Source organism: Petromyzon marinus, chromosome 25 (genome assembly GCF_048934315.1).
Source record: "Petromyzon marinus isolate PM22_M1 ecotype Great Lakes invasive population chromosome 25, UKy_Petmar_22M1.pri1.0, whole genome shotgun sequence".
Classification (NCBI taxonomy): domain Eukaryota; kingdom Metazoa; phylum Chordata; class Hyperoartia; order Petromyzontiformes; family Petromyzontidae; genus Petromyzon; species Petromyzon marinus.
Window position 1 is genome coordinate 3,342,122 of NC_133691.1, and position 27,349 is coordinate 3,369,470.

Sequence of the window (27,349 nt, forward strand, 5' to 3'; positions counted from 1 at the left end):
AATTATGTCAATACTCTCCTGTCAACTGGATGGACGATATAAACATGAACTTGAGATTAATGTAAATGCATAATTGTGACGATTCTGTGGGGGTCTTTTGTGCACAATCGTGAATTCACGCATCACGAGTTAGAATAATGGATTTTAATTGAGGTATCGTTATCTCTCTAACGCCCATCACAGTACGCAAGTCTAGGGCCTGGTCAGTACTTGGAGACTACCCGGGCTAGCCAGGTGTTGCAGGTGTGGCGCACCAATATGTGGCCAGGGAATGGTGGCATTAAGTTTCACCCCTTTGTGCATAGGGATCTTTCTCCTGGGTTTTCTGTTTTCCTGCTACTTGAGACCAAACACTCAATGGAATTGTCCAAACAGCCCAATGCAGGTGTCGTGACGTCGAATTAGCTACGTAGCAGCATAGCGCTGACTGCTGGCGGGGAAGGGGATTCTCAGCTGACAGCAGGCCTGACGTCAGCAGGCCACGTGATAGACCAGAGGGGGATCTCAGGGAAAGGTCACGGAAGGGGCACACGAGGAACCCGTGGGTAGGTTCTAGAAAGGGGGTGTGGCCGGGGGCGGAGCCAGGCCACGCTGGCAGTATAAGAGGGGCCCTGGGAGGGGACCTCGGGGCTGTCGTGTGGAGTGGGGTCCCCGTCGAGCTGCTGCTGGAGTCTTGACCGCCGTCTCCGTCTTCACCATCTCGGCGCCGTCAGTCAGAGGCAGTCTACCAGCTGTCCTGACTGGGAACCGAAGTCGACTAGAGGCAGATTTTGATTTAAAGCGTTCGTGACTGCAGGGATACATATTCTAGGTTATTTCGGTAAAGTCACGTAGAAGGGAAATAATACAAATATAAAACAATAAAATTCTCACGTTTCGACTGCAACACAAGCAATCATCATCAGGTGTGAAAACCACAGCAAGAAATTTGGAAAAAAGTGGCGGGTTTTTTTAATGTTAGCAACATGGATAGCGATTTGGCAGTTATTCAGATGGACGAGTCCATCTATGTTCGGAAAAGAGGGGGGAGACGAAAGTAATGGATGTGGTCTGAAAGCCACCGTAAGCGTGAACAATCAAGACCCGAAATGGTTTATCAAATCCTTCCAATGATTGCTAAGCCAGAATCCATCTTTGTCGGTTGAAATTGTCTGTTTATATATGTGGATTGCCTCATGAACGAATCTCTCATGGTAGCCAGATGGCTTGCAAAGAACCTGTCTTGGAGAAGTCAATGTCATGTGAGCCTACTGAATTATAACAGTGATCTGCCAGAGAAAATCAGACTTGTACGCACCGAACTAGATCAGTTAGACAAGACACTCTACAAATCACACTTATCATTGACGGCAACAATGTCCACATCGGATTGGGAACGTGTAGACAATGACTGCCTCTTCAGCTGCCACTGTCGACCCAATGTAAGGACAACCTGATTTCCAAATTCAACCTCTCCAGCAAAAGACCGGACCCACATACCAAAAAGCTAGACGTTAACAAAGTCGCAAATAATTGCAGTAACAGTTCTATTTCCGATGGTCTGAAATCCGTTTTAGCTCTAGGGCTAAACTTTGCAGTCACACCTAAACATACCAGTTAATGATATCATTGCCCAAGTAGACGTGGCTCTCAAGGGCCTGGGTCACATCGCTGCAGACATGGCAAGATCTGAAATCGCTGCAACCCTCAAGCTAAGATGCCAGTAACCGCAGCAAAGATGAGCGTTTTGAATTATATAAATAAAAAATAGGGATTAAATTGTCATCCTCAGCCGACAAGGGCAATGTCACTGTCATCATGGATAAAATAGAATATAACAACAAAATTCAAGAATTACTCAACGATGGCAGCTATACAAAAATAAAAGAGATCCCACCAACAGCCTCGTCATACAAACCAACAAAATCATTTATGATTCAACCGCATTAATTGATCAAACCAAACAGTTCTCATATTCTTATGAGACTGCCACTCTGTGTTTAACCTTATGGAAGAGGTACGTGGATGACACTTTTGTCATCTGGTCACATGGCCGGCCTGCTCTAGACCAATTCCTCGACCACATCAATTCCACACACCCAGCCATCAGATTTACCATGGAAGTCGAAAAAGAGGGCAAGCTACCTTTTTTGTATGTCCTAATAAAAAAGAGACCTGATGGTTCAATGAGCCACTGTCTCCAGGAAAGCTACCCATACGGATGCTTACCTGAAACCGGATTCCCACCACCATCCATCCCAGATGAATTCCCTCATCAAGACTCTGTATCATAGAGCCCAATGCATATCCGACCAGGAACACAGCCAGTGAACTCAAGCACGTACACCAAGCTCTTAAGGCTAATGGTTACTCCGACTACACAATCTGCAAAACTATCACTCCAACCATGAGGAAGGACCCTCTTGAGGAGCCTTTCAAAACCATCACCTTACCCTACATTGCGGGGATCTCAAAAAAGATCTCCAAAATCTTGAATAAACACAAGATCCAGGTCCGATTCAACACATTACATAAAATCCGTGATCTGGTTTCGTCTGTAAAAGATGTGATTCCGGACATGCAGTACCCCTGGCGTCTACAAACTAAGTTACCTCTGTGGTAGTAGTTACCAAACGAGATGTCTCGGACCGCATTCGTGAACACAAAGGAGATCTAAAACACGGTAGGACCAACACCTCGGCCGTGGCAGATCACTGTTATAATTCAGTAGGCTCACATGACATTGACTTCTCCAAGACAGAGGAACTTTGCAAGCCATCTGGCTACCATGAGAGATTCGTTCATGAGGCTATCCACATATACGAACACAGACAATTTCAACCGAGAAGATAGATTCTGGTTTAGAAATCATTGGAAGGATTTGATAAACCATTTCGGGTCTTAATTGATTGTTCACGATTCCGGTGGCTTTCAGACCGCATCCATTATTTTCGTCTCCCCTCTCCTCTTTTCCGAAAATAGATGGACTCGTCCATCTGAATAACTGCCAAATCGCTCTCTGTGGTGCTAACGTAAAAAAAAAACACAACATTTTTTAATTTTCTTGCTGTGGTTTTCACACCTGATGATGATTGCTTGTGTTGCAGTCGAAACGTCGTGGGAATTTTATTGTTTTATATTTTTATTATTTTGTTTCCCTTCTACGTGACTTTACCGAAAGAACCAATAATATAGAGACGGATTATTTGAGAGTGTTTAACCTATTGGTGCGTGTTAATAAATGGAGTGCCTCCAACTCTTAGCGTATCTGATTCAGTCACTACATGGATCCTCTTCAAAGTATTAAGACTTAGAGTAAGTCTTTGTCATTTAAAGACGTGATACAATTTTTATGTTCAGATGGGTATCACGCCTAACTCGGGTGTTCTTCGATGATTTCCACGTGAGATTGCATTCTCCCGTGGTTCCCGTAAACCAGGGGTCGGGAACCTATGGCTCGCGAGCCAGATGTGGCTCTTTTGATGATTGCATATGGCTCGCAGATAAAACAAAATATTCTCACTTGTTTTAATCCATCCATCGATTTTTCACTGCGCATGTCCTGTTCAGGGCTGCAGGAGCAATTGTCCATTATTTTAATTGGATGATACTGGCCTACGTTTGCCGTTGCTGGGTAAAACAGGTAAACGCCCCCTTTTGAATCAGTCTGAGACTGCGTCTGCTCGGTCATTAGCTCAAAGCTAACCCTTCGACGAAGAAGATGGCGAAAAGAAAAAAAGACGACGAGTATCGTACATTTCAGGACGAATGGACCGAAGAATTCGCCTTTGTGGAGAGAGCAGGTTCTGCGGTGTGTCTAATTTGCAATGACAAAATTACATCGTTGAAACGGTCGAATGTAAAGCGGCACTTCGACACGCGCCACGCTACCTTTGCATCAAAATACCCTGCGGGAGACAGCAGAAAGAAAGCGTGCCAAGAGCTTCTGAGCAGGGTGCAAGCTAGCCAGCAGCAACTCCGCGTATGGACCCGGCAAGGTGACTATAATTCGGCTAGCTTTGCTGGTTCTTTAGCAATAGTGAGGAACGGAAAACCATTCACAGATGGCGAGTATGCTAAAACGTTCATGCTGGATGTAGCCAATGAACTTTTTGATGATCTTCCGAACAAAGACAAGATAATCAAACGGATACAAGACATGCCTCTGTCGGCAAGAACTGTTCATGATCGTACCATCGTGATGGCAAACAAAGTGGAGGAAACGCAAGTGAAGGACATAAATGCAGCGCCGTTCTTTTCTCTGGCTTTGGATGAGTCAACAGACGTGAGCCATTTGTCGCAGTTCAGCGTGATTGCAAGATATGCTGTTGGTGACACACTGCGCGAAGAAAGTCTTGCTGTTCTGCCATTAAAAGGGTCCACAAGAGGTGAGGATTTATTCAAGTCTTTCATGGAGTTTGCTCAAGAAAAAAGTCTACCTATGGATAAACTTCTCTCAGTGTGTACTGATGGTGCTCCGTGTATGGTGGGGAAAAACAAAGGATTTGTGGCGCTTCTCCGTGAACATGAAAATAGACCCATCCTAAGTTTCCATTGCATTATACACCAGGAGGCACTTTGTGCTCAGATGTGTGACAGGCAGTTTGGCGAAGTGATGTCGCTGGTCATTCGTGTGATCAACTTTATTGTTGCCCGAGCCTTAAATGATCGCCAGTTTAAAACACTGCTGGATGAAGTTGTAAATAACTATCCTGGTCTGCTTTTGCACAGCAATGTGCGTTGGTTGTCAAGAGGGAAGGTGCTTAGCCGTTTTGCGGCTTGCCTGAACGAAATCCGGACTTTCCTTGAAATGAAAGGCGTCGGGCATCCTGAGCTAGCCGACACCGAGTGGCTCCTCAAGTTTTACTATCTCGTAGATCTGACTGAACATCTGAACCAGCTCAACGTGAAAATGCAAGGCATTGGAAATACAGTGTTATCCCTTCAACAAGCTGTATTTGCTTTTGAAAACAAGCTGGAGCTTTTCATCACGGATCTTGAAACAGGTCGTTTACTACATTTTGAAAAACTGAGCCAATTTAAAGATGCATGCACAGCAAGTGAGCCCATTCAAAACATTGATCTCCACCAGCTAGCTGGCTGCACATCCAGTCTCCTACAGTCCTTCAAAGCACGCTTTGGAGAATTTCGTGAGCACACTCGTCTTTTTAAGTTCATCACCCATCCAAACGAGTGTTCACTGAACACAGCCGACCTGAATTACATCCCTGGTGTCTCCGTCAGAGATTTTGAAGCAGAAGTGGCTGACCTGAAGGCCTCAGACATGTGGGTGAATAAGTTCAAGTCACTGAATGAAGATTTGGAAAGAATCACACGACAGAAAGCGGAGTTGGCGAGCAAGCACATGTGGACAGAAATGAAAAAACTCCAACCCGAAGACCAGCTGATTCTCAAAACTTGGAACGCGCTTCCTGTCACATACCACACACTGCAGCGTGTGAGTATTGCTGTATTGACCATGTTTGGATCTACGTATGCATGTGAGCAGTCATTCTCACATCTTAAAAACATCAAGTCCAACCTACGATCACGTTTAACGGATGAAAGCCTCAACGCTTGCATGAAGCTTAACCTCACCAAGTACCAACCCGACTACAAAGTACCAACCCGACTACAAAGACATCAGCAAATCCATGCAGCACCAGAAGTCGCATTAATGGTGAGTGTTATAACATTATGTAAAAGAATAAATTCAGCGGCTTATTATACTGACATTTAGTTGAATTCACTTTTAAAATATATTATATGGCTCTCACTGAAATAAATTTCCAAATTTTTTGCTTTCATGGCTCTCTTAGTCAAAAATGTTCCCGACCCCTGCCGTAAACCGTGGCACCTGAAACAGCTTCATGGCGTGGTCGTGCAAGGATCGCAGGTGTTGGTTAGGCTGAGCCCCCCGCAGGTAATGTTAAAAAACGCATTTGATCTTGATTTGAAGCTTTCGTGACTGCAAAAATCCATACTCTTACCTACGTGACTTTACCGAAATAACCCAAGAGTATAAAAAACATTTGTTGTAAAATTGAGTGGGTTCAGCTGGGGCAACTGCCGGTCATCTCGGCCTGTCAACCCATGGCACCTGGGTCTGTCCCGTAACCTCGTCGGCGAGCCTTCGACACTTCACGTGGCCTCAAGAGTGCACCTGGCCTGGCACGGGCGCTCAGTGGGGACGTCGCCGTCACTTGGTGCAAAATGGCGGCTATTGTGATGTATTTAGTGTTGATTCAATTCGGAACCAACCCCACCATTTATTTAAATAACCCGTGCAAAAACTCCCCGTAGGCCTGGGGGGGTGGTGGTGGAAGAGAGAATCAACGGGGGGAGAGACGCAGTCCCTGCGGTGACCTTGCCTCGACCTCCGCGCCCGGCGCGACGCGTCCCGCAGAAATAAAAAAAGAGGAAACGGAGCAATTAGCGGCGCACGTGTGGACTGAGCATAATTTATAGCCACGACTCCCGTTGGTCGAGCAGCTTCGTTTTCGGAAGTTGCGCAGTCCTCGATGGCGGGGGGCGTTCCTCTATCCACCACCGCCACCAGCAGCAGCAGCAGCCCGTCTCCACCAATCCATCGCTTCCCTCGAACGTATTAGCGGTTCCTTTTTCCTGTTTCTCATTCTGTACGCGTCGCTCTTGCTGCTCGCTATTTCTCTTCTTTCTCTCTCCCGCTGGGTTAGCGCTTGTTGCTTTCGCACACGAAACGCCGCAGCCGCCGCCTCTCGCTTTTCCTCTCTCTCTCCGTCTTTCCGTGCCTTCATCTCTTCTTAGCCACCAGCGAGTGAAGGAGGAGGGCTCGTCGCAATGGCAAGCGCAACCGGGCTGACGAGCGACCCTGCGTGGAAGCGACTGGGCGAGTGGCACGCCAAGCATTCGGCCTCGCTCAAGATGAGACAGCTCTTCGACAAGGACGCCGAACGATTCGCCAAATTCAGGTGAGAAACAAAGGAACAAACGGATGCTCTTAACTCGCCCGCCGCTTGTTGGCAATGCTGCTTAGATGTCGGTGGTGCAAGGTGGCCGTGATCTCACCGATTTTGTTTCTTGAGTGAAAATCGCTCCGGATTAGTAGTGGGATAAGAAATTACAGCCGTGAGAGAGCGGGTGGCTGGAATTTTCGATTGCAAATTTTCCACACCCCCACCCACCCCACACGCTTCCACCGAGTGACTGAGCCTTAGGAATAGGTTTTGCCCTTTTAACTGGCACAAAAACTGACACCTTTATTCAAGGCATCCTGTTTGCAATAACCACAACACAAGCAGTCAAAATGCAAACAAAAAACAACTCTGATAATAATATGCACTGTCCTTGAATTTGATTGGTCCACATCCGGACAGTGCATATTATTATCAGAGTTGTTTTTTTATTTGCATTTTGACTGTGTTGTGGTTATTGCAAACATAATGCCTTGAATAAAGGTGTCAGTTTTTGTGCCAGTTAAAAGGGTAAAACCTATTCCTATATCTTGTTACTGGCAAAGGAGGTCTCATAATGACTGAGCCTTCTTCCATCGTTCGCTACGCGCGATGTTCCTTAGCAATACAAGAGAGAGAGGCGTGTATAAGTATGTTGTTGTCCTGGGTATCTACTCTGTAGAGTACATGCCATCGTTAATTACAACTGTGGGTCTTGTTGTACGCGTTGGGCGTACGTTGCTTCCAAAGAGAATGTTTAGCCCCCCCCCCCCCACCTGTTTAACTTGTTTGCAGGAAGTTCCATTCTGTCGCGTTACGCGGCGCGGGCTTTAACAATGCGAGGAGCGGTGGCGCGGTGGTTAGCGCGCTGCGCCACCGACCCGGCCCCCAACTGAGTTCAATTCCCCGCCCACGACCTCGACGAGCGACGGCAGTGAGCACGTTACAGCTGTCGGCTCGGCCTGAAAACGAGTTACCTGGCCGCGGTGTGCAATCGAATGTCGGCACCGGGGGAGTCGAAGGGCGGTCGGGCGTGGTGGCTGTTGGCCAACCAACCCACGCAGCCCCTCGAGGTCGTGTTCCGTTCGGGCCTTCTTAATAGGTGCTCGCAAACAGCGCCCTTGCCCCCGCCCCACCCCCCCAACAGCCTGCCTGCTTTAGAGGCTGACCCGGGAAGTTATCTTATTGCCTTGGCATTTCATCGTTTTATTATAAATCACCGGCGTGCAAAAGCAGTCGTTGTCGCATTGCAAAGTGCTGTTGAGTCGTGCTGGGCCCCCTCCCCCACCCGAGTTAGATGCCCGGCCACGGCCTCCCCTGGCCTCTGCCTCCCCTGCCCTCTGCCCTGCCATCGACCGCACGGATCGGAACGAAATCCCGGGGGGGGGGGGCACGCGCTTTGTTCGACTCAACCTGAAACGAGCACAGCGCGGCGTCCCGGGCGCGGTGTTGGGGGACATGGGCGTTCACTGGTGGTCCAGGGGACGAAGGGGGCGGTGGGTTGTGGCCTCATGGGAGGCGGTGTTGGGGGACATGGGCGTTCACTGGTGGTCCAGGGGACGAAGGGGGCGGTGGGTTGTGGCCTCATGGGAGGCGGTGTTGGGGGACATGGGCGTTCACTGGTGGTCCAGGGGACGAAGGGGGTGGTGGGTTGTGGCCTGATGGGAGGCGGTGTTGGGGACATGGGCGTTCAGTGGTGGTCCAGGGGACGAAGGGGGTGGTGGGTTGTGGCCTCATGGGAGGCGGTGTTGGGGGACATGGGCGTTCACTGGTGGTCCAGGGGACGAAGGGGGTGGTGGGTTGTGGCCTGATGGGAGGCGGTGTTGGGGACATGGGCGTTCAGTGGTGGTCCAGGGGACGAAGGGGGTGGTGGGTTGTGGCCTCATGGGGGTTCTGTGGCATGAGCATCGCTTGCGGGAGACGAAGGCGGCCTGGTGCGGTGTTATGAGCATCACTGGCAAAGAGACAGTGGGCCTGATGCGTTGCCATTAGGATCAATGAGAAAGACAAAGGCGGCCTGGTGCGGTATTATGAGCATCGATGAGAAAGACAAAGGCGGCCTGGTGCGGCGTCATCAGCATCACTGGCAAAGAGACAAAGGCGGCCGGGCGTGGGCTGGTGTCCGGGCCTCCACTGCAGTGGCTTTGTGGCCATGGCTGACGTGCCTGGGCGCACGGACTGCGCGCCCGTGTTCACCCTGAAGGAGGCGCCACCTCGAGGGGGCATTGGCGCGTCACACCACTGCGGCAGATGACTCACTCTCACCCCCACTCTCTCACCCCACACATTCACCCTAAAGGCCCATTCCAGCCGGCTCATTGTGGTTTTTTTTTGTTGCAGCATGTTTGATAAAGGAGCACGTGGAGTGTTGCGTACGCGATGAGAGAGATTTAGGATAGCAGCGTGCTCAATTCGATAAAGAAAATGCCTTGTGGATTTTAACCGTGTTGGCCGTTGAGGTCGAGCTGTCGCTGCATAGGAAATTTTTTTTCTCCATGACCTTGGCAGGGTACAGAGAGAGGGGCGTCTTTAGTTGGCTACGATGCCGTTCAATGGAAGCCGACGAAGCGACGACATGCGCCTTAACCGACGGATACATGGGCGAATTGTCTCGTAATTTCACCCTTGCGACAACAGCAGCAGCAACAAAAAACATTACACCTGGAATTCCTCACCCATCTCCCTGTGCAGGCTGTGGTCCTGGCTAGCTTGTGGTTTCCTCCACCGCCGATTCAGCACGGTTGGCCACGTGCAGTGCGAAAGAAGTTCAACATGCATACAACACACGGAGGGCCATCGAGCGTACGCAGGTGTTTTAGGCCTGCTGCGAGGTTGTTGTTGGCAGCAGAGGGCAGTGCATCGAAACTCATTGTTATACTGCACACCTATGGTGAAGTATGGTCAAATATAGTCGAATAACAGCCACGACCCGCACGGCGTGAGAAGGCCCTCGTCCAGCAGTGTATTGACAAATTGGCTGTACGTGTAAAACATCTGTCTAGCCGCTATTGGATAAAGGCTTCCCCATGACATATCGGTTTGCTGGGATTATTATTCATACTTCACATCGGTCAGTGCGGGTTTGTTGAAGGGGGTTGCTGAATTCCTGGGATATCACTTGCCACTGATGATAGCCGTGATTGGAATTCGAGCTCAGGCTTTTTCAGGTTCCGTGGCGCAGTGCCCGTTAGTTTCTGCGCCACCACGCCTCCCATACACATTGCCATCCTCGCCATCACCGTATTATATTCTATCCACATCGCCGTTAGCAACTGCCATATACCGTACATGTTTTTTTACGATCAGTGTTTTTCACGATTTATTATTGCTATCGTGCAATTTGTTTACATTACCCTTCATATCCCAATTCTTAATGAAGGAATATAAAGTTTGCATTCCCAACTGATCCTCTGGTTAAGATAACGTTCCTGTCTCTAATAATCCCAGCGATGTATGTATTATTTTGTATTGACCTTTCATCTGGTATATTTATAGCCATTCCTCAATCCACTGTTAGTTGAACACTCGACCTGCCTATCGCCTCCTCCGATAGCTGTGCAATGGCACACATGTCCTTGCCTGGAGCGTGACCTAATTCCGTTGCCAGCTCCCACTGCGGGGAAGGCGGAGCCCTGAGAACCGTAACGCAGTTTGGCTGTGACCCAAACTCTGCACGTTGCTGTTGCAAATTAGGCCAAACCGGTCTCGTCGAGTTCTCACCTGGTTCAACAAATAAACGCACTTGGCTGCACAGTCTATCATAAATGTTGTGTGTCACTTGCCGTGCTGTGCACGGGCTAGAGAAGAAATTGACTGATGCGGTACAAACAGATTGTGGAGCTACTGCGCAGTTGGGGAGGCTGTCACTCTCCAACAACAACAAATGGAGGTACAGTGGGGAACACAGGTGGTGCATTTTGTCAATCATCCGAGTAAGTCAACCTACGGCACCTGTGTCTGTCCTGTGACCTGCCAGCGAGCGCTTGACATTTCACGTGGCCTCAAGGTACACATAGCCTGGCACGAGCACCGTGGTGATGTCACCATCACGGAGTGGCCAATGGTGGTTGTTCTTGTTATGCAATACATTAAGTCCATTTTACCTGCATTATGTTGGCATGCAGCTCCATCTCTAGTTCCTGCCAAACCACCTTGGTTATGATCTTTGTGATGTTAAACCCTGAATTGTTCTCTGACACAAGTGGACTGCCAAGTTTGGAGAGTGCCTAATGTGAATGGGATAATCTAATCCCTAAACGAAGTTGATATAGCAACATGGAGGTGTGATGTGGACAAAGAAAACACTTTGAACTAGAGGGTATATCTCGTGACCAGCAATGGATGATGTGTCAATGCAAGATTTCACGTGACTTGAGATCCCCTTGTGTGCAGGAAATCAACCAGTTCCTGTCTTGGCGATGTTATGAATTGTCACAATTCAGAGGTGCAATCTGATTTCAGTTTCCATCGTTTATCGTCCAATTTTTACCATTTGCTTCGTTTGTTTCTCAGTTCATTCCGTCTCATTTGGACAGCTTTGGACTCTCCATTAGCCAAAATGTAACGTCATGTGATTTACATACATCATAAAACCACACACGCACAGTTTGATGCACGTGTCTTGAGCGCTGAATTTGTGCATCGCAAGGACCCCGAGAGATGGCGACGGCTTGGGGAAGCATTCATCTATGAGCGTGTTAATCTTGGCTTGATGATGACCACGATTACGAGCGTTGAGATTGAACGTCGACTAATCGGTGGGCGTCATTACGCGCCGAGTGTTTATCCCGTGTGCGCGACGCGGCTTGCTTGTTCCCCGCAGTCTGCTGCTCAACACTGATGACGGAGAGCTACTGCTGGACTACTCCAAGAACCTCATCACACCGGAGGTCATGGACCTGCTGCTCGACCTGGTGGGTGCCTTTTGGTTGATGCGTTCACTCGTTGCCTTGAGGTGCATTTGCGATGGACGTTCATATATCGTGTGGCTGTGCAGTCTTGCAGTGAGCGGGCTTGTCACTGGGCCACCACGCGTGGTAATTTAATGATGAACAAGTAATTATAATGAATGCGTCAAGCACGGTTAAATAACTCCCACATTCTACACGGTGTGGAGAGGCACGCATCCAGCAGTGGATGGACAAAAGTGATGTACATGAATCATAATAGTACATGCATAAATAGTACTTCTACTATTTGTACATGTACCATAATACAACTGTTGATAAATGGACTCGCTGCCTACGAGCCGAGTGAATGATATATGAACCGGTCCTGGGCCCTCCACTTTAACCAACACACAATGTCCACCGTGGTGAAGTATGGTCAAACGACTGCCGTGATTGATAGGGCACAGGGAAAGTCTTCGTAGAGCAACGAATACATCTCTGTAAATTATTATTACTGCATCTAACCTTGACTCACAGAGTGGCCAACGTAGAAGGATGAAAAAGATTGCACATAGAAGAAGATCTGATGCAGGTGGTGATCAGAAGGAAACTGGCACTATTTTTACACAATCTTGATTTGAAGCTTTCGTGACTGCAGGAATCCATACTCTTTGGTTCTTTCGGCAAAGTCACGTGGGTAGAAAATTAATATATCACGACGTTTCGCACACAACACAAGCGGCCGTCTTCAGGTGAGACGGTCGCTTGTGTTGCGATCGAAACGTCGTCATCTGTTAATTTTCTACCCACGTGACTTTACCGAAAGAATCAAAGAGTATTTTAACACACATGTAGGATGGACAGCAAGAGGAAACTTAAAAGTGTGTTGTTTGGAAAAGTGGAAGGAATCGGGAATGAGAGGAGAAGACCTAACAGGTAAATGGCTTGACGACGACACAGGGGATTGGTGCAACAAAGATGTGGCACTACTTGAGCACAAGTGGCACAAGGCAGAGGAAAGTGGAAACAAATGACGAAATGTGCAGCAGACACCTACTGGCTATCTGCCCCAGACACCTACTGGCTCTCTGCCCCAGACACCTACTGGCTCTCTGCCCCAGACACCTACTGGCTCTCTGCCCCAGACACCTACTGGCTCTCTGCCCGTGGATTGCGATGATGAAATTATTATTGTTTGATGGCCCAAATCCAGGACTTGGATGAGCGCCGGGTTGGTTGCCTTGCATATCCAAGGCAAACTTTCGAGCTGTTCAGTGGGACGGCTGCTTACGTTGAGAAACCGTTGGCTTATGGTGACTCGCTCTGACCTCGCCGCGTCTTTTCAGTGCCAGGAAGTGACTCGGCAGGAAAATTTGGGACGCGCGGTGCTCGGTACAGTGCCCGTGCGCCATTTCATAACCTTCACCGTCCGGAGTTGCTCGTTCGCGTGGCGGTGGCACGTTGCCATGAATTGCTTCTGAAAGTCTAGCCGCTCGTTTCACCCCCAGTGATGCGCTAAGCTTTCACTGGCCCGCGAAGGCAAGATTTTGCCACTGCCGTGTTGATTAACCTTGACAATGTTTCGCAGCGCCCACAGATAAAATGTCGTTTCACGTTCATGTTTTTTTCCCCTTCATTCATCATAAAATACCACCTGAATAAAAAATAATAATTGGCATTCCTTCGTCAGGCCCCTGCTGTATGGAGGCCTTCTCGTGCTGTGTCATTCTTTGGGGTTTATTTTAGCATACTTCACCAAGCTCACCTGGGGATTTGTGGGGGGGTGGACGCTCCATTACTAGTTCAGATATCACTTTCTACTCCTATTAACGGTCGCCAGGATTCTAACTCGGGTAGTCAAGGTAATAACTGGGTGCACAAACCACTGCCCCACCGCTACCCCAACACTGCCTTGTAATAGAACACTGTCGCGCAAGGCTGCAGCCACTGGCATTGCTCGCCCTCCACTCCCACCGCCCTGAGCTGAGTGACAAGTCACCGTTAGACAGGACGCAACACATTCGTCAATAACACTGCCTGCAGTTGCCTATTTTATATTCATATTAAAACCGCCTTATTGACGAATGTATTGAGGTTTTTGTAGTTGTTGCTATTTGTGCTTGTGCGCCGTTGCCATCGCGGTAGCGTCACCAAACAGTGGCGTTAGTAAGGGTTCGGTGTAGTCAAATCCTGTGGTATCTAGGGCTTGGCTCAAAATGCTTCGAATTTTTTGCCTCCTGTTTTCTTTCAAACCATTTATTTAAAAAAAAACTGACCACAATTGTGTTTATCCACACACACACATTGAATATTTACTCAATACTGGACTAATTGCCCAGCTAATGCCCTTGAAGTCAGATGAGTGTTGTCGAAGGTGAGCTCCAGTTTTAATTGAGTTTCCCGGCGCATTCTACACCCGGCCCGATCTGCACTGGTTTGATCGGTGCGTTTCAGGTCTCGGCGCCGGTCCTCATGAGCCCCCCATGTGACCCCTCCCCTCGGGACCCCCCATCGGGGCCCCCCCCTCGGGATCCTTCCTCGGGACCCCCCCTCATGACCCCCCACATGCAGTGCCGTGGCTTCACTTGGGGGAGGGGTCGCCCATGAAAAAGACCTCGCTGTCTCAGTGGCCCTTCCCTCCGGGATGCCAAACCAGATGTCACGGCGAGACAAATTATGTCTGGTGGCCTGGTTGATGGCATTCGTGGTATTGGGGACACTGAATAAATTTTATTGATTTTATTTAAAAAGCGTAATATGTATTTTTTCGTTTGCAAGGGGTGTACCAAGGTCAAACGAAGGTTGCCATCCTCAGCCCACACTCTTGCCCCATCGGATCTTTCGACAGATGACTATAAGTTTAACACTTAGGCATTTGCGACTAATATCATCCATGTGATCTAACCCCCAAAAAAACTATATTAGAGATGAATATAAAGTTTTCCTCGGTCTCATTTCATAGCTAAACAACCTTGATTTACATTTGTAATTGTTGCTATTCAAACACAGCCACACACAATCAGAATAGTTTGATCCCTGACTATGCAGGACATTACGAAAGGCGTTTCATTTGCCGGGGAAGAAGATCCCATAACAGTTCTCAGGAGCAGCCCATTATGCGCTGAGTATCCTTGCCTGAACTCTTAAATCACCGGTGCCTCGTGTTGGTTGAACTTTCCCCTTTGCTGGGTGTGGTGGAAGTAAGTGGGAGTCGACGCTGATCCAGGTCGTTTGGGGCCTGCGTGGCTTGCAGTCCACACGCGAATCACGACGATGGTTACACACGCCGGCCGATACAATCGCATCCTGAAACCAAGTCGGGTTTTGCCTGGATGGTGCTTGCATGGGTGTCCACCACGAGCAATGGGTTGTTACAGGCTGCGGGGCTACACGGTGGGCAGCGGGGGGGGGGGCATTGGCAGCAAACTCCGCGGTTGTACTGTGCTCATATGCTTCCGCTCCTGGGTAGGGATCAGCAATGCAGTGGTTTGCGTGCTGCAGAGTGAAATTGTCGAGCCGAGTTTAATTCCCAGTGACGGATAACATCGGTGATATCTGAACTGGTTCTGGTGCACGCTAACCCACACTGACCAGCTTGGTGAAGTTTGGTTAAACCAAACCCCCACGACGGACACGATATCAGAGGTCTTCGACCAGCTGTGGATTGACAATGGGCTGTAAATGTGATTGCTCGTGTGTGATGCGTGCGCTTGTTCGTGTGCTCTCAAACACAGTGGAGTGATCCTGGCACTTGGCTACATTCTTCGCCGATGAGATTAGATTCTCGGCAAGGCCCGGTAAACGTGCCAACGTTGGGCCAGCATCGGCGTGCGGTTGGGGAACCGTTGACCCCAACATTGCTCCAACGTGTAGCATGCTTTACCTTGGGGCGCTATCTCAAGCTGTCCTGAGTGTCCCCGAGGTTCACACGGCTGTAACCGAGCGCATGTTTTGGGTCGTGTAATCATTTGCGTCGGGGAGACGGAGGTGGCCGGGCGTGCGATGCTGGCCACACCAGCCCTTCGTGTGTGCCATGCGAGCCTTAATCGGTGCTCGCTAACAGCACTTGGCCCCAACAGTCTCGAATTCTGCACATCACTGAGGATCTTTTGTCTGTACCTTTGTACCGTTGCGTCCTTGCGTTCAGGCACGTTCACGTGGAATTGAAAAGGCCAGAGACCGCATGTTCAGCGGGGAGAAGATTAACTTCACAGAGGTGAGTGCCGGGGAGGGGGCGGGCTGTGGGGGGGCTCATCGCACGCACAAAACGACCGCCGCCCCACCCCTCGAACGCCCCGCCCCTCGAACGCCCCGCCCCTGGAACGCCCCGCCCCTGGAACGCCCCGCACCTCGAACGCCGCGCCCCTCGAACGCCGCGCCCCTCGAACGCCGCGCCCCTCGAACGCCGCGCCCCTCGAACGTCCCGCCCCTCGGAACGCCCCGCCCCTCGGAACGCCCCGCCCCTCGACCCAAAAGCCGGCTCCTACGCAGTCGGCTCATTTTTCCAGTTTCATTTATGGTATATCCCTGTGAACCATTCGGCTCTTGAATCATGCGCACGAAGGCTGCCTCTTGTTGACGCTGGCAGGGGGTGCCGCGGTGGCGAGATGTTAACTCCCTCGCCTGGTGTACAGGAGGTCGTGGGTGCGATCCCGACCCTGACACCTGCTGCTGTATATTTGGAAGCTTGCGTGTTCTCTCCGTGGTCGCGTGGATTTCTCCCCGAGCCATCCAGTTTTTACCCCTCCACATTTAGAATCGACAAGCGTTTCGAGTATTTGGCTGCTATAAATTTCCACCTGATAAGCGACTTCATTTGGCTGTTACGTGTGATAGCGAGGTGGCTTCTGAAAAACGAGTTGTATAGCTCGGTGGGCCTTACCCGGTGAAATAAAAAAAAAAGTTCAGTTTAGTTTCAGGCCCACTGCAGAAACGCAACCGCAGCGTTTGTGCGACGGCTGCCCGACTTGAAGCGAAATCCCATGAGGGCGTGCATACGGCTGTCGGCTACAGCGCAGGTCCGCACCTGTAGGGCCACAGGGCGGCATGACGAGTGCAGCCCTTAACTTCTCTCGCCGCACCCCCCCCCCCAACTCGGTGAGCAATTGCGTGCAGGAAATGCCCCTCCGTCGATGGATTCGCAGAGACTAATTAAACAGACGTTTGTGCGATTTTTGCGTTGGCGGTCGTGCGTGAGCATGAATAACCAAAAGCTCGATGCAGTGCTCGATAACACTGCCTTGAAGAGGGACAAAAACATCACAAGTGGCTCTTCTTCATTGCACGGCAGAGAAGACAGCCCCATTGCCCAATATGTCAACGATTATATTTATCCTCTTTATGACAACGTTATTGATGCACGTGTTGACTTTTGGCAGAAGACATGCTGCTACAACGGTGGAGACAAATATTGAGCAGTTGAGCACCCAAGTCATATTGGGCATCATTTTCAGTTATTTGGAGAGCTTGGCGCATGACCAAGAAAATGTGACCGTCAGCTGTTGCAGGCATTGGCACAGAACGAAAGGGGGCATGGCTCTGTGGGAGTTCCAGGAGATGAATCGCGCGCTTTGTCGTCGCCATAATTCGCCGATGCCGAGTCGACCGCGGGCGGTCTAGCGTTACACGTGAAGTTAATGAATGACAGCACCACTGTCATGTTTGATAGAGGGCCAATGCCTGCGATTGATGACCGGCTGGCGGTTGGCGTCACTGGTGGCCACCGGCGAAGCCAATGGGTCTGCATCACCTGAAACTGATGGTGCTAATGGGACAGGGTGGTGGTGTGGGGGTGATGGTGTGGTGTGTGGTCCTGTTGAGGAGCGGTTGCGTCGTGGTTGGCGCGCTGTGCGACAATACCGGCGACCCGAGTTGGATTCCCGCTCACGGTCAACACCGGTGAGGACGATCTGAACCGGTCGTGGGCCTCCCCCCTGGGTCGAGTGATATCTCGTGGTTTCAGTGCAGTTTAATTAAAGCTTTTTATATTTCTTTTTTTATTTTGCTCTGCAATGTCTTGCAATGCCCCGTAATGCCCTGCAATGCCCTGCAATGTCCCACAATGCCCCGCAGAACCGCGCGGTGCTGCACGTGGCTTTGCGCAACCGCTCCAGCAAGCCGATGGTGGTGGACGGCAAGGACGTGATGCCCGACGTTAACGCCGTGCTGGAAAAGATGCGCGGCTTCTGCGAGGTACGGGGAGGGGGCGGGGGGGTTGGTGGTGGGGAGGGGAGGGAGAATGGGGGGAGGTATGGGGGGGGGGACTGCCCCATGGGACCAATCCGACCCCCACTTCTCCACACGCACACACGCACAAACAACAACAACAACAGCAGTGGCCGCCATTTGCCAGTCAGTGGGGGTGGCGTCACCGCGACGCTTGTGCCAGGCTTGGGTGCACTTCATAGTTCATTGTTTCATTTATTAGGTATAGCCCTGTGAGCCATTCGGCTGTTGAATCGGGTGCAACCGCAACAAACAAAAAAACATGAACAAGAAAACATCTTAAAGTGACTATGTGACTGTGCAAACAGAAAATCCAGGAAAAAAACAAAAAAATATTCCTTCATGGCCACGTTGAAGCGATGAAAGGCGCGCTGCTGGCGGGAGGTCACGGGACGACCCCAGGTGCCACGGGTTGACCGACTGAGAAGACTGGCAGGCGCACCACCCCGCTGTGCAAATCTGCCGTGTGGGGGTGACGCACGCAGACAAAGACTCAGGATCCCTCCCCACCGCCACCATATAGCCTACATAGGATGTTGGCGCAAGTGCTGCTATCATGCACATGCCAAAGATTCGCAATCAAGTTAATTCTCGATCATCCAGGGCAGTTGGAGGGTAGCGGTTGGAAGCTCAATTAAAATAGAAACATGGATAGCAGGAATCCCATGTTTCGAGAGATATATTTTATTATTTTTTTCTCAGAAGCACGGCTAATCTGCGACCCTGATTAATCGGTCCACGGACAGTCGAGAGTTATCTGTACAGTGCAAACTCCTTTGCAAGTGACTTCGTTTACAATCTTGCAAGCGTGTTGCCCGAACACCACCTCGCGTTATTTTACCGCTGCAGTTTTATTGCCTCTGTTACCACCACTTTGCTTCGCCCGGCGTCCACGTTCCCAATCCGTATGACCGAGCGGGTGACGCGTGCTGGCCGCAAACATTCGGCGCGGCAATGTGCGTTTCTCTTTTAGCCGCGAACCTCGCCTCGGGAATTCCGCGCCGCTTTACTTTCCGCTTGAACCACGCGTCGGAAACGCTCGCTCGCACGCACCCACGGTGCTCAGACCCGCCCGCCGGCCCGCGCATTTGGCGTGTTTCCCCTGCGCAGAGGGTGCGGAGCGGACAGTGGAAGGGCTACTCTGGCAAGCCAATCGCCGACGTCGTCAACATCGGCATCGGCGGCTCTGACCTGGTACGTGCGGGTCGCAGCTTGTGGCGCGGCTTACCCGGCGCCGTTCGCGTGACACCGCCGCGGTCGTTGCAGGTGGCCCGGGTCGCCCGGCGATTCTCTTTTTTGTTGTTGTGTGTATTGTTGTTGTTCCCCACGATGTCAAGATGTCATGGTTGTAGCACCCCCCCCTGCCCTCTCCAGTGGCTTTCAACGGTCGCATAAAGCCGTTACGTTGGATGTATACGCAATCGTTGCACGCAATCGATTTCCGCACCCAGGATTCGACACGTGCCACCGCAAGCTTGAGAATCAATTTTTTTGGTGTTGTTTTTAATCGACTTGATGCCTGTTGCAAGCTTCTTGTGCGCGCACTCTGCTTTGAGATGCCGCGCTATAAATTTCCACACAATAAACCAATTAGTTGAGCTATCATTCGTGGCCAGGTCGCTTCTGGAAAAAACAGCTACGTAGCTCAGTGGGGTCTCACCTGGTAAAATTAAAAATAATTGTTTACTTTAGAGACCCTTCTGCCAGCAGGGGAGTGAGTGAGAAATTCCAGGGCTGTTCCTTTACCGTCACCCGCAGGGCCCCCTGATGGTGACCGAGGCGCTGAAGCCGTACTCGAAGGGCGGCCCCAACTCGTGGTTCGTGTCGAACATCGACGGCACGCACATGGCCAAGACGCTCGCCGTGCTCGACCCCGAGACGACGCTCTTCATCATTGCGTCCAAGGTCCGGGGCCCCACTTACCCTTTGACCCCCGCGCCGCGCAACGCCAATGGACCAGGTCCTTTTTATACACATATATATATAAAACTACTTTGGTTGGTCTTTATTTTACTGCAATCTGTGCCAATTGGTGAGACGAATGCATCGGAAGCAATCCACGTCACTCGCGGACCCAAAGGCGATGGTGGCGATGATGATGATGGAGGTGATGGTGAAGGTGGATGATGGAGGTGACGATGGCTCGTTTGTGTGCGTGCAGACGTTCACGACTCAGGAGACGATCACCAACGCCGAGTCGGCCAAGGAGTGGTTCCTGAAGAAAGCTGGAGACGTGAGTTGGTTTGCGGAAGCACTGCAGGTTTAAGACGCTAATTGCTAAATTGTAGTCTGAGTAAGCTTCCTTAGTAATGTATCATCAAACATAATATCTGACTTAATTGTACATGACCACATGGACCTGAATGTGCCTCATATCGTAGAAGATCTCTGAATCTAAGCGGGGTTCGAGCCTGGTTATTGGGTGAATGGGAGGACTGTCTTGGGAATGCCAGGTATGGTCGGGGTTGGGCAGAGAGCTTTGAGTCATATTCCCCCTCGTATGCAAAGGGTTTTCTCCGGGTACCCCAGTTTTTTCCCATATCCGAAGCGCTATGTTATGATAATGTTTCTTTTTATATAGCGTCATCATTCATGCAAATTGCATCTCACAATCACCAAGGAACCACAGGCACTCGGTGGAAGCCATCCAGGCGGTGAGCTTGCCCTACCAACAATTGCCCATTCTCCGCAGTCTATTAAGATGTTTTCGGTGAATCAATGAGCGTTTATACACGTGCGAGGAAACCAGAGCACCCGGAGAAAACCCACGCAGCGGGAACCGATGCAACAAGTTGACCTCGCTTTACCCTCTTCTCCTGGGTAGGGAGTCTCGCAAACATCTCTGTGTGTGATCCACCAGCCCTCGCTGCCTCCACAGCGTCACTGGGTTGCAGGCCACGTGCAGCCTAGCCACCACCACCCGGTAGCGTTTAAAACATCGTGAACCAATAGGATGCCGGGACACGCTTCCTCCCTGATGACCCACCGACTTGACGTTTCGGTTTTGGTAATGTGGCGAGATAAATTAAAGGGTTTCCCAAAAAAAAACCCTTATATTTATTTGCACGCCATTTTTTTGCAATTCTAAACACGCCTACGCAAGCGGTTGCATAGACCCCGTGCTTTTCTATTTACACATGGCGAGCGGGCGAGCGAGCGGGCGAGCGGGCGGGCATTCGGTGGTGGACCCTGGACGCCCGCTGGACCGTAGGAACGCGCGCACCGTTGCCGCTTGCGCGACTTCTTGACGGATTTTTTGTTTCTCTCTTTCCATCAGCCCGCGGCAGTCGCGAAGCACTTCGTGGCGCTCTCCACAAACGGGGTGAGTGCCCTGGCGGCAGCGCTGCGCCCTTAGAAGCGGCGTCGCGTTTTCACAGTTTGTGTTTTTATTTGTTTGTCCGCGCGCTTTATCACGCTCGATTCGGGTCGCGCGCTTTCGGATGCATTCCTGCGTCCGTCTGGAATGCACTTCATTCCGATATTCGGAAGCCACTGGAACGTTGCACTTTGAAATATAGATTGAAAACGAATTTCTTTAGAACTGTTTTTTTTTGGTTTGGTTAGTTTTCCGTCCCCCGCACCTCATATTTCACACATACGGTGTGAAAGAAGTTCAACATACATACAGACAGGTGGATTTTGGGGGGCACACGCATTTACGAATGTTGTCTTTTGCAGGAAAAAGTGAAGGCTTTCGGCATCGACACAAATAACATGTTCGAGTTCTGGGATGTAAGTATTGCAGGAAGAACATTTGTATGTGATAATAGTAATAATAATCACTTTTGGTATTTAAGCCATTGTTGTAGGACAAGGCTGTCCCGAAGGACAGTCATTCACGAGTGGATGTATACATACAAATGAAAATGGCAGTTTTAGCTTATTTTTTTGCAGTTATTTGAGAAATCACGTAGGTGAATAAATGAATAAAAATAGAAATAAATCAATCACGACGTTTCGATTGCAACACAAGCAATCATCATCAGGTGTGACAACCACAGCAAGGTATTTATTTATTATTTATTTGCTTTTTAACCTACGTGACTTTACCGAAAGAACCAAAGAGTATGGATCCTTGCAGTCACGAAAACTTCAAATCTAGAAAGTTATTTGAGAACACAGTTTTTTGGGTTAGATCGCTTATAGGTAAGATGTGTCGTAAACCCACCTCCACCCGACACAACCAACAAAATAAACTTTTGACGCACGATAAATACCATTACATTTCTGAAGCTAAGCAGGCCTTGAGCCTGTGAAGTACTTCCATGGGAACACCTGGTGTTGTATGCCAAGGCTACAGGCAGCAGGAGGGGTATGATGGGGTGCAATGTATTATTGAATCTACGCAGAGCTTTGAACGTCAACCCTTGTTGTGTGGGTTTTTTTCCGGCTACTTTCGATAACCGGCTAAACATCCCCCCCTACAGAACTAACAAAAATCTTCTTGAGACTCTGTGTGGCTTTCCTGGGTTAAATATAGGACTCGAGGCCTGGTGCCCACAGGGTTAAGGGAAGTAGGGAAGGGCGATTGGGCTCTCACTGCCTTACGTAGACGTGTTATCATGATAATCTTCAAGGTCTGTCATGAAGTTTGCCGGCGTGCCCTTGGCAATGCACCACTCCTCACGAAGGTGAATTATTATATGCCCCCAATCCCTTTTGGTTGTGCTGCGCAGTGGGTGGGAGGTCGTTATTCACTCTGGTCGGCGATCGGCCTCTCCATCGCCCTGCACATCGGTGAGTCTGTGTATGTGTGTGTGTATGTACGTAGTATGCATGTTGAACTTCTTTCACATCGTATGTAGGCAGCCGTGCAAATCGGAGGTGCGGCTAATCGGAGGTGCGGGTTCTTGGTGTTGGGAAGGGCATGGGAAAGCTAACCACGGGAGGTTGAAGGCAGTCAGCGTTTTGTGACGACCGCGGTTTTAGCGCGTCTAACAGAAATGACTTCATGTTATTTGTACCGATTTGGATTATTACCAAATTACTTCGTGGTCATCGTCGTAAAGTATCGACCTTCATTACATGTGACATTAATTGATGCTGCGTTTGGCAGCGGTGCATGAGCACACATTACAATTACTCAACACGCGCGTGAATGACACTGTGGCATTCAAATGAGCGCACGTATAATTGGCGACATTTCTAGCAGTGGCCCTTCATGTACGTGATGTCAAAGGTCCATTGTCTAAAATGTTGGCTACTATACATTTTTCGTTTCAAGGGAATGTTATTGACTAATGTGTTAAAAAAAATTCTAGTTTATGTGTGTGTGTACATGTGTAACCATGTATGTAGCTTACTTTATTTAATCCAATAATCGTTGGCAAAATAAAAGCCACAATTCTGGGTATTATATTTTTTATTAACAATGAATCCTTACCGGCGGTCACATTGTGTCGCACTTTCATTAAAATCGGATCACTTTGGGATTCGCGTTTAATTCGTTTATGAATGCTCTGTTTGGCATTTTGGGGGAAGCAGTGGTGCAGTGGTTACCACACTCTACCGTACCGCACTCCGCAACCGGCAAACCTCAGTTCGAGTCCCGCCCACAACAAAAATGAGTGGTGCATGACTCCCGAACCAGTCACGGGCACCCTCAAATTCACCAACCGGTGTGGCGAAGTATGGTCAAGCAAACCCCATGACTGACATGGCATGGGGACAGCTTCATCCGGCGGTGGATTGGAAAAACAAGTACTAAAAGTCATCTTTGCTGCTGTGTTTTGTTGCGTAGCATTTCCGTAACTCAGCCGCTTGTCTCGTTGTGTTTGTTCACTTTCAGGCTTTGAAAACTTTGAGCAGCTGCTCAGTGGAGCTCACTGGATGGTAGGGAACCCGCTCAAGCCCCCCCCCCCCCCCCCACCACCTCGCTTATCATGCACCACCATTAATCGCTCGAATTCAAATAGAGCACATGCCTCACCGGTTGCATTGTCAGTGGCTGCGTATGCAACATGCTGATTGTGGCACGAGTAATCCCAGTGGACATAGCTGCGAGCGGTCCGATGACTACATCGTCAGGAATTGACGCGACACCTTCCGCAGGGTTCAGTCGGGATGGAATGTTTGAATGGGCGACCAGGATAAAGCGTAACAAGTATATATACACACGGACCTTAAAATGTAGACGATTGGAGAACTTGGGTGGTTGTTGGTGGCGGCGGCGGCGGCTCACTGATTGGCTGCCTTCCAACTTGCCCGTGGTTCATCTGCGGCTGCCAGATGCAATTTTCCTGTTCGGCGACGCCGTATGTCAATACGTAGAAACAACGGTGCAAACAACTAAGCACCTCCGATTAGCACGGTTGGCTACGTACGTTACGAAAGGAGTTCAACGTACATACAATGCTTCAAGTCACTCGTGCTAGGCATTTCTATCAACCGGTGTTTTTGTTATATATATTGTGCAAATGAAGGCAATGGGCCTCCAGAGTGAATACTTATCCATAGTGAAGGTTTTATGGGTTAGAGCGTGTAAATGAAAAATGTGTCGTTAAACCCGCCACCACCCGACACAGCCAATCGGTAAGGTTTGTCACGTGAACAGAACGTGGAAATGAGTTACTCGTTCGGCACACCGGCGGCGTGTGACGTTTATCATCGAATGCTTTAGCGGCGGCGAGCGCCGCGAGCCCAGTGGTGACGGGCGGCCCCTCGTGTGCCGGCGAGCAGGACAACCACTTCTGCAGCGCGCCCCTCGCGAAGAACGCGCCGGTGATCCTGGCGCTGCTGGGCGTGTGGTACGGCAACTTCTTCGGCGCCGAGACGCACGCTCTGCTGCCCTACGACCAGTACATGCACCGCTTCGCCGCCTACTTCCAGCAGGTGCCCCACCCCCCCCACCCCCCCACCCCCCCACCCCCCCACCCCTATATCCGGCCACTCGATAAGAACAACCGGCGCTCGCTTGAACGAGGAGAACGTACAAACCTGCAAACGATTCACTCGCAGGGCAATGCCGACGACATTGACGCGCACGCCTCGGTGGGCGCGTGACGGCGCAGAGATGAGGAAGTTTACACTCGCGACCGGTGCAACGTGACGTGCGCGTGAGATTCGCGGGTTTTTTTTTTTTTAAATTTGTGGTTTTCGTTGGCCATGACCTATCCACTGCTGCTGTGTGAAGGACTCGGCCACGTTGTCGCGGCCTCTCGTGGTTACCGTGATACAACGATCCGTCCGGCTCTCGCACCGCAGGTTTTTATGCCAATGATATGCTGATGATACATTTCGGCTAATGGAGCGAACAAAGGTGTACGGGACAGGCGCGAATGAGATGTGGGAAAAAAAAACGGTTGAAAATAATCTGCTCCGGAATGGAATCGCAACCTCCAAATCTTGACAGTTCTCATCGGGTCGCCAAAAGAAAAGGCCGGAAAAAACGAGAATAAATATTCGATATTCCCAAGGCTGTTAATGTCTTTTGTAGATGTAAAAAACTCGCATCTCAATAGCTAGAGTGTCAATGGCGCCTCTGGTGGTGGCCAAGTACGTGTCTTTCGTTAATTTATTTCATACGTTGCAGAATTGCAAGGTTCCTTGTACGAGGCTCTCTCTGGCTTACAAGCAAGCTGTGTTGTCGCTCACCGCGACTGGCCTACACGACCCACCCTTGGCAAAATAACAACACCAACACGCATTCCTCGTGTTCCTGTTTGCCATTCACGTGAAGCTTGCTCCATCTAGCGGTCAACGTCTTGTCGATTTTTTTAATTCTCTTTCAGCCAGATTTATTCGTTCCGCAGCTGTGTTAAGGTTCACCAGACTTGTCAGTCAGTTCCGCTGATCACCTTTAAGACTAAACGTAGTCATGAAAACATAACTGTCAACCCATACGGTTAACCCGTATTCTTGTACAGGGAAATCGAGTCCGTATGGCGTACAGCCGTTTCATTACGGGTAAAAATATATATGTTGCCTATTTGTTTGTGTTTCTCCCTTGTGATGGGACTTTGTAGAATGATAGGTAAATAGACCATTAAGGTCTGAATAGGGAGTTGACAGGTATCTGAAAAGCTCATACCATTCGAGTCAGAAACGTGTGGGTAAGAAGCACGGACATTGACACGGACGTTTGAAAAAAGCTGAAAAGTGCGCAGAGAACCGTGGACAGTTGCATGCTTGGATATTCACAGAATACACTTAAAGATAAGAACAAATGTGATTCCAGAAATGTGTGTTTTTTATGTATATCTAAAGTAACACCGCCGCTGTCCAGACTAATAGTGGGGAGCATTGGCGTCGCTGCTGGAAAGTCTGCCTAGTGGCTAAACTCATGAAAACTTAAGTAACACGAGCCCTGTCTATATGAGTTAAGTGTATCTGCGCGAGTGCATTTTACTATGCAAACCAAAAACTACTCGCTGCAGGTACTGCATTGTGTGCAATGCAGTTCTGTACTCGCCAGCCGTCCCCACAAATCAACATATGAATTGCATTGTACACACACACAGAGTGCAGTTCTGTACAAGTTTCCCTTCATTGTTCCATGCGTTGGTCACACATTTACCCACAAGCCCTCCTCGGCATACCCCACTGCCCCCCCTCCATCCCCCATTGCCCCCCCCTCCAGCCCCCATAGCCCCCCCTTCCATCCCCCATTGCCCCCTCTTCCATCCCCCATTGCCCCCCCCTCCATCCCCCATTGCCCCCCCCCTCCATCCCCTATTGCCCCCCCCCCCCTTCACCCCCATCAGTAGTGCGAGTCCTCTACGTGCTCTAGAGGGCGGCTGAGACTTTCCTTGGCAGCTACGCAAATAATTTTGTTATTTAGCCAACCTCGTGGGCTAAATGCAAAATCCAGCTAGCCTGGGGCTCCAGCTAAACAGGGTCTTACTGTATACTACACATATTATTTTCCTATATCACTAAAATAATAAATAAAACACAGCATTTACCAAAAGAAAACGCACACTGACGCCTTTCTGAATGCAGAGTCACACCATTACCCCGCACAAAAATCCTCTCTCATCAAGACGCTCGTACATCGGGCTAAGAAAGTGTCAGATAGTGACATTCTGAGAAGTGAAATTGAATATGTTAAAGAAGTGCTGCAATTGAACGGTTACAATGATGCACAAATCAACAGAGCACTGAATGCCAAAACCAACTAAAATAACACAAGGGTTGAATGTTACCAATTAATTAAAACTATTAAAATGCCGTACATTGCGGGAGTAACTGATAAACTCGCCAGATGTTTGGAAAAACAAAACATCCGATTCAGATTTGGCACGGTACATAAAAAGCTGAAATTAATATCTGGTACTAAAGATGTATTACCGAAGCTATCAACATGAGGTGTGTACAGGATTAATT

At 49.7% G+C, this 27,349-nt stretch overlaps 1 protein-coding gene across 1 annotated transcript in view; it reads left to right on the forward strand.

Moving 5' to 3' along the window:
- Positions 1 to 6,498: 6,498 nt before the first annotated feature.
- LOC116945967 (glucose-6-phosphate isomerase-like) overlaps positions 6,499 to 27,349 on the forward strand; it is a 30,299-nt gene continuing 9,448 nt past the window's right edge. Inside the window, exons 1-12 of the mRNA XM_032960697.2 lie at positions 6,499 to 6,929; positions 11,734 to 11,824; positions 15,948 to 16,016; positions 17,873 to 17,992; positions 19,136 to 19,219; positions 19,784 to 19,930; positions 20,187 to 20,258; positions 21,303 to 21,347; positions 21,704 to 21,757; positions 22,702 to 22,762; positions 23,814 to 23,857; positions 24,704 to 24,856. Coding sequence (XP_032816588.1) covers positions 6,799 to 6,929; positions 11,734 to 11,824; positions 15,948 to 16,016; positions 17,873 to 17,992; positions 19,136 to 19,219; positions 19,784 to 19,930; positions 20,187 to 20,258; positions 21,303 to 21,347; positions 21,704 to 21,757; positions 22,702 to 22,762; positions 23,814 to 23,857; positions 24,704 to 24,856 — 1,071 coding nt within the window. The 5' untranslated portion in view covers positions 6,499 to 6,798. The remainder of the gene's footprint in view (positions 6,930 to 11,733; positions 11,825 to 15,947; positions 16,017 to 17,872; positions 17,993 to 19,135; positions 19,220 to 19,783; positions 19,931 to 20,186; positions 20,259 to 21,302; positions 21,348 to 21,703; positions 21,758 to 22,701; positions 22,763 to 23,813; positions 23,858 to 24,703; positions 24,857 to 27,349) is intronic.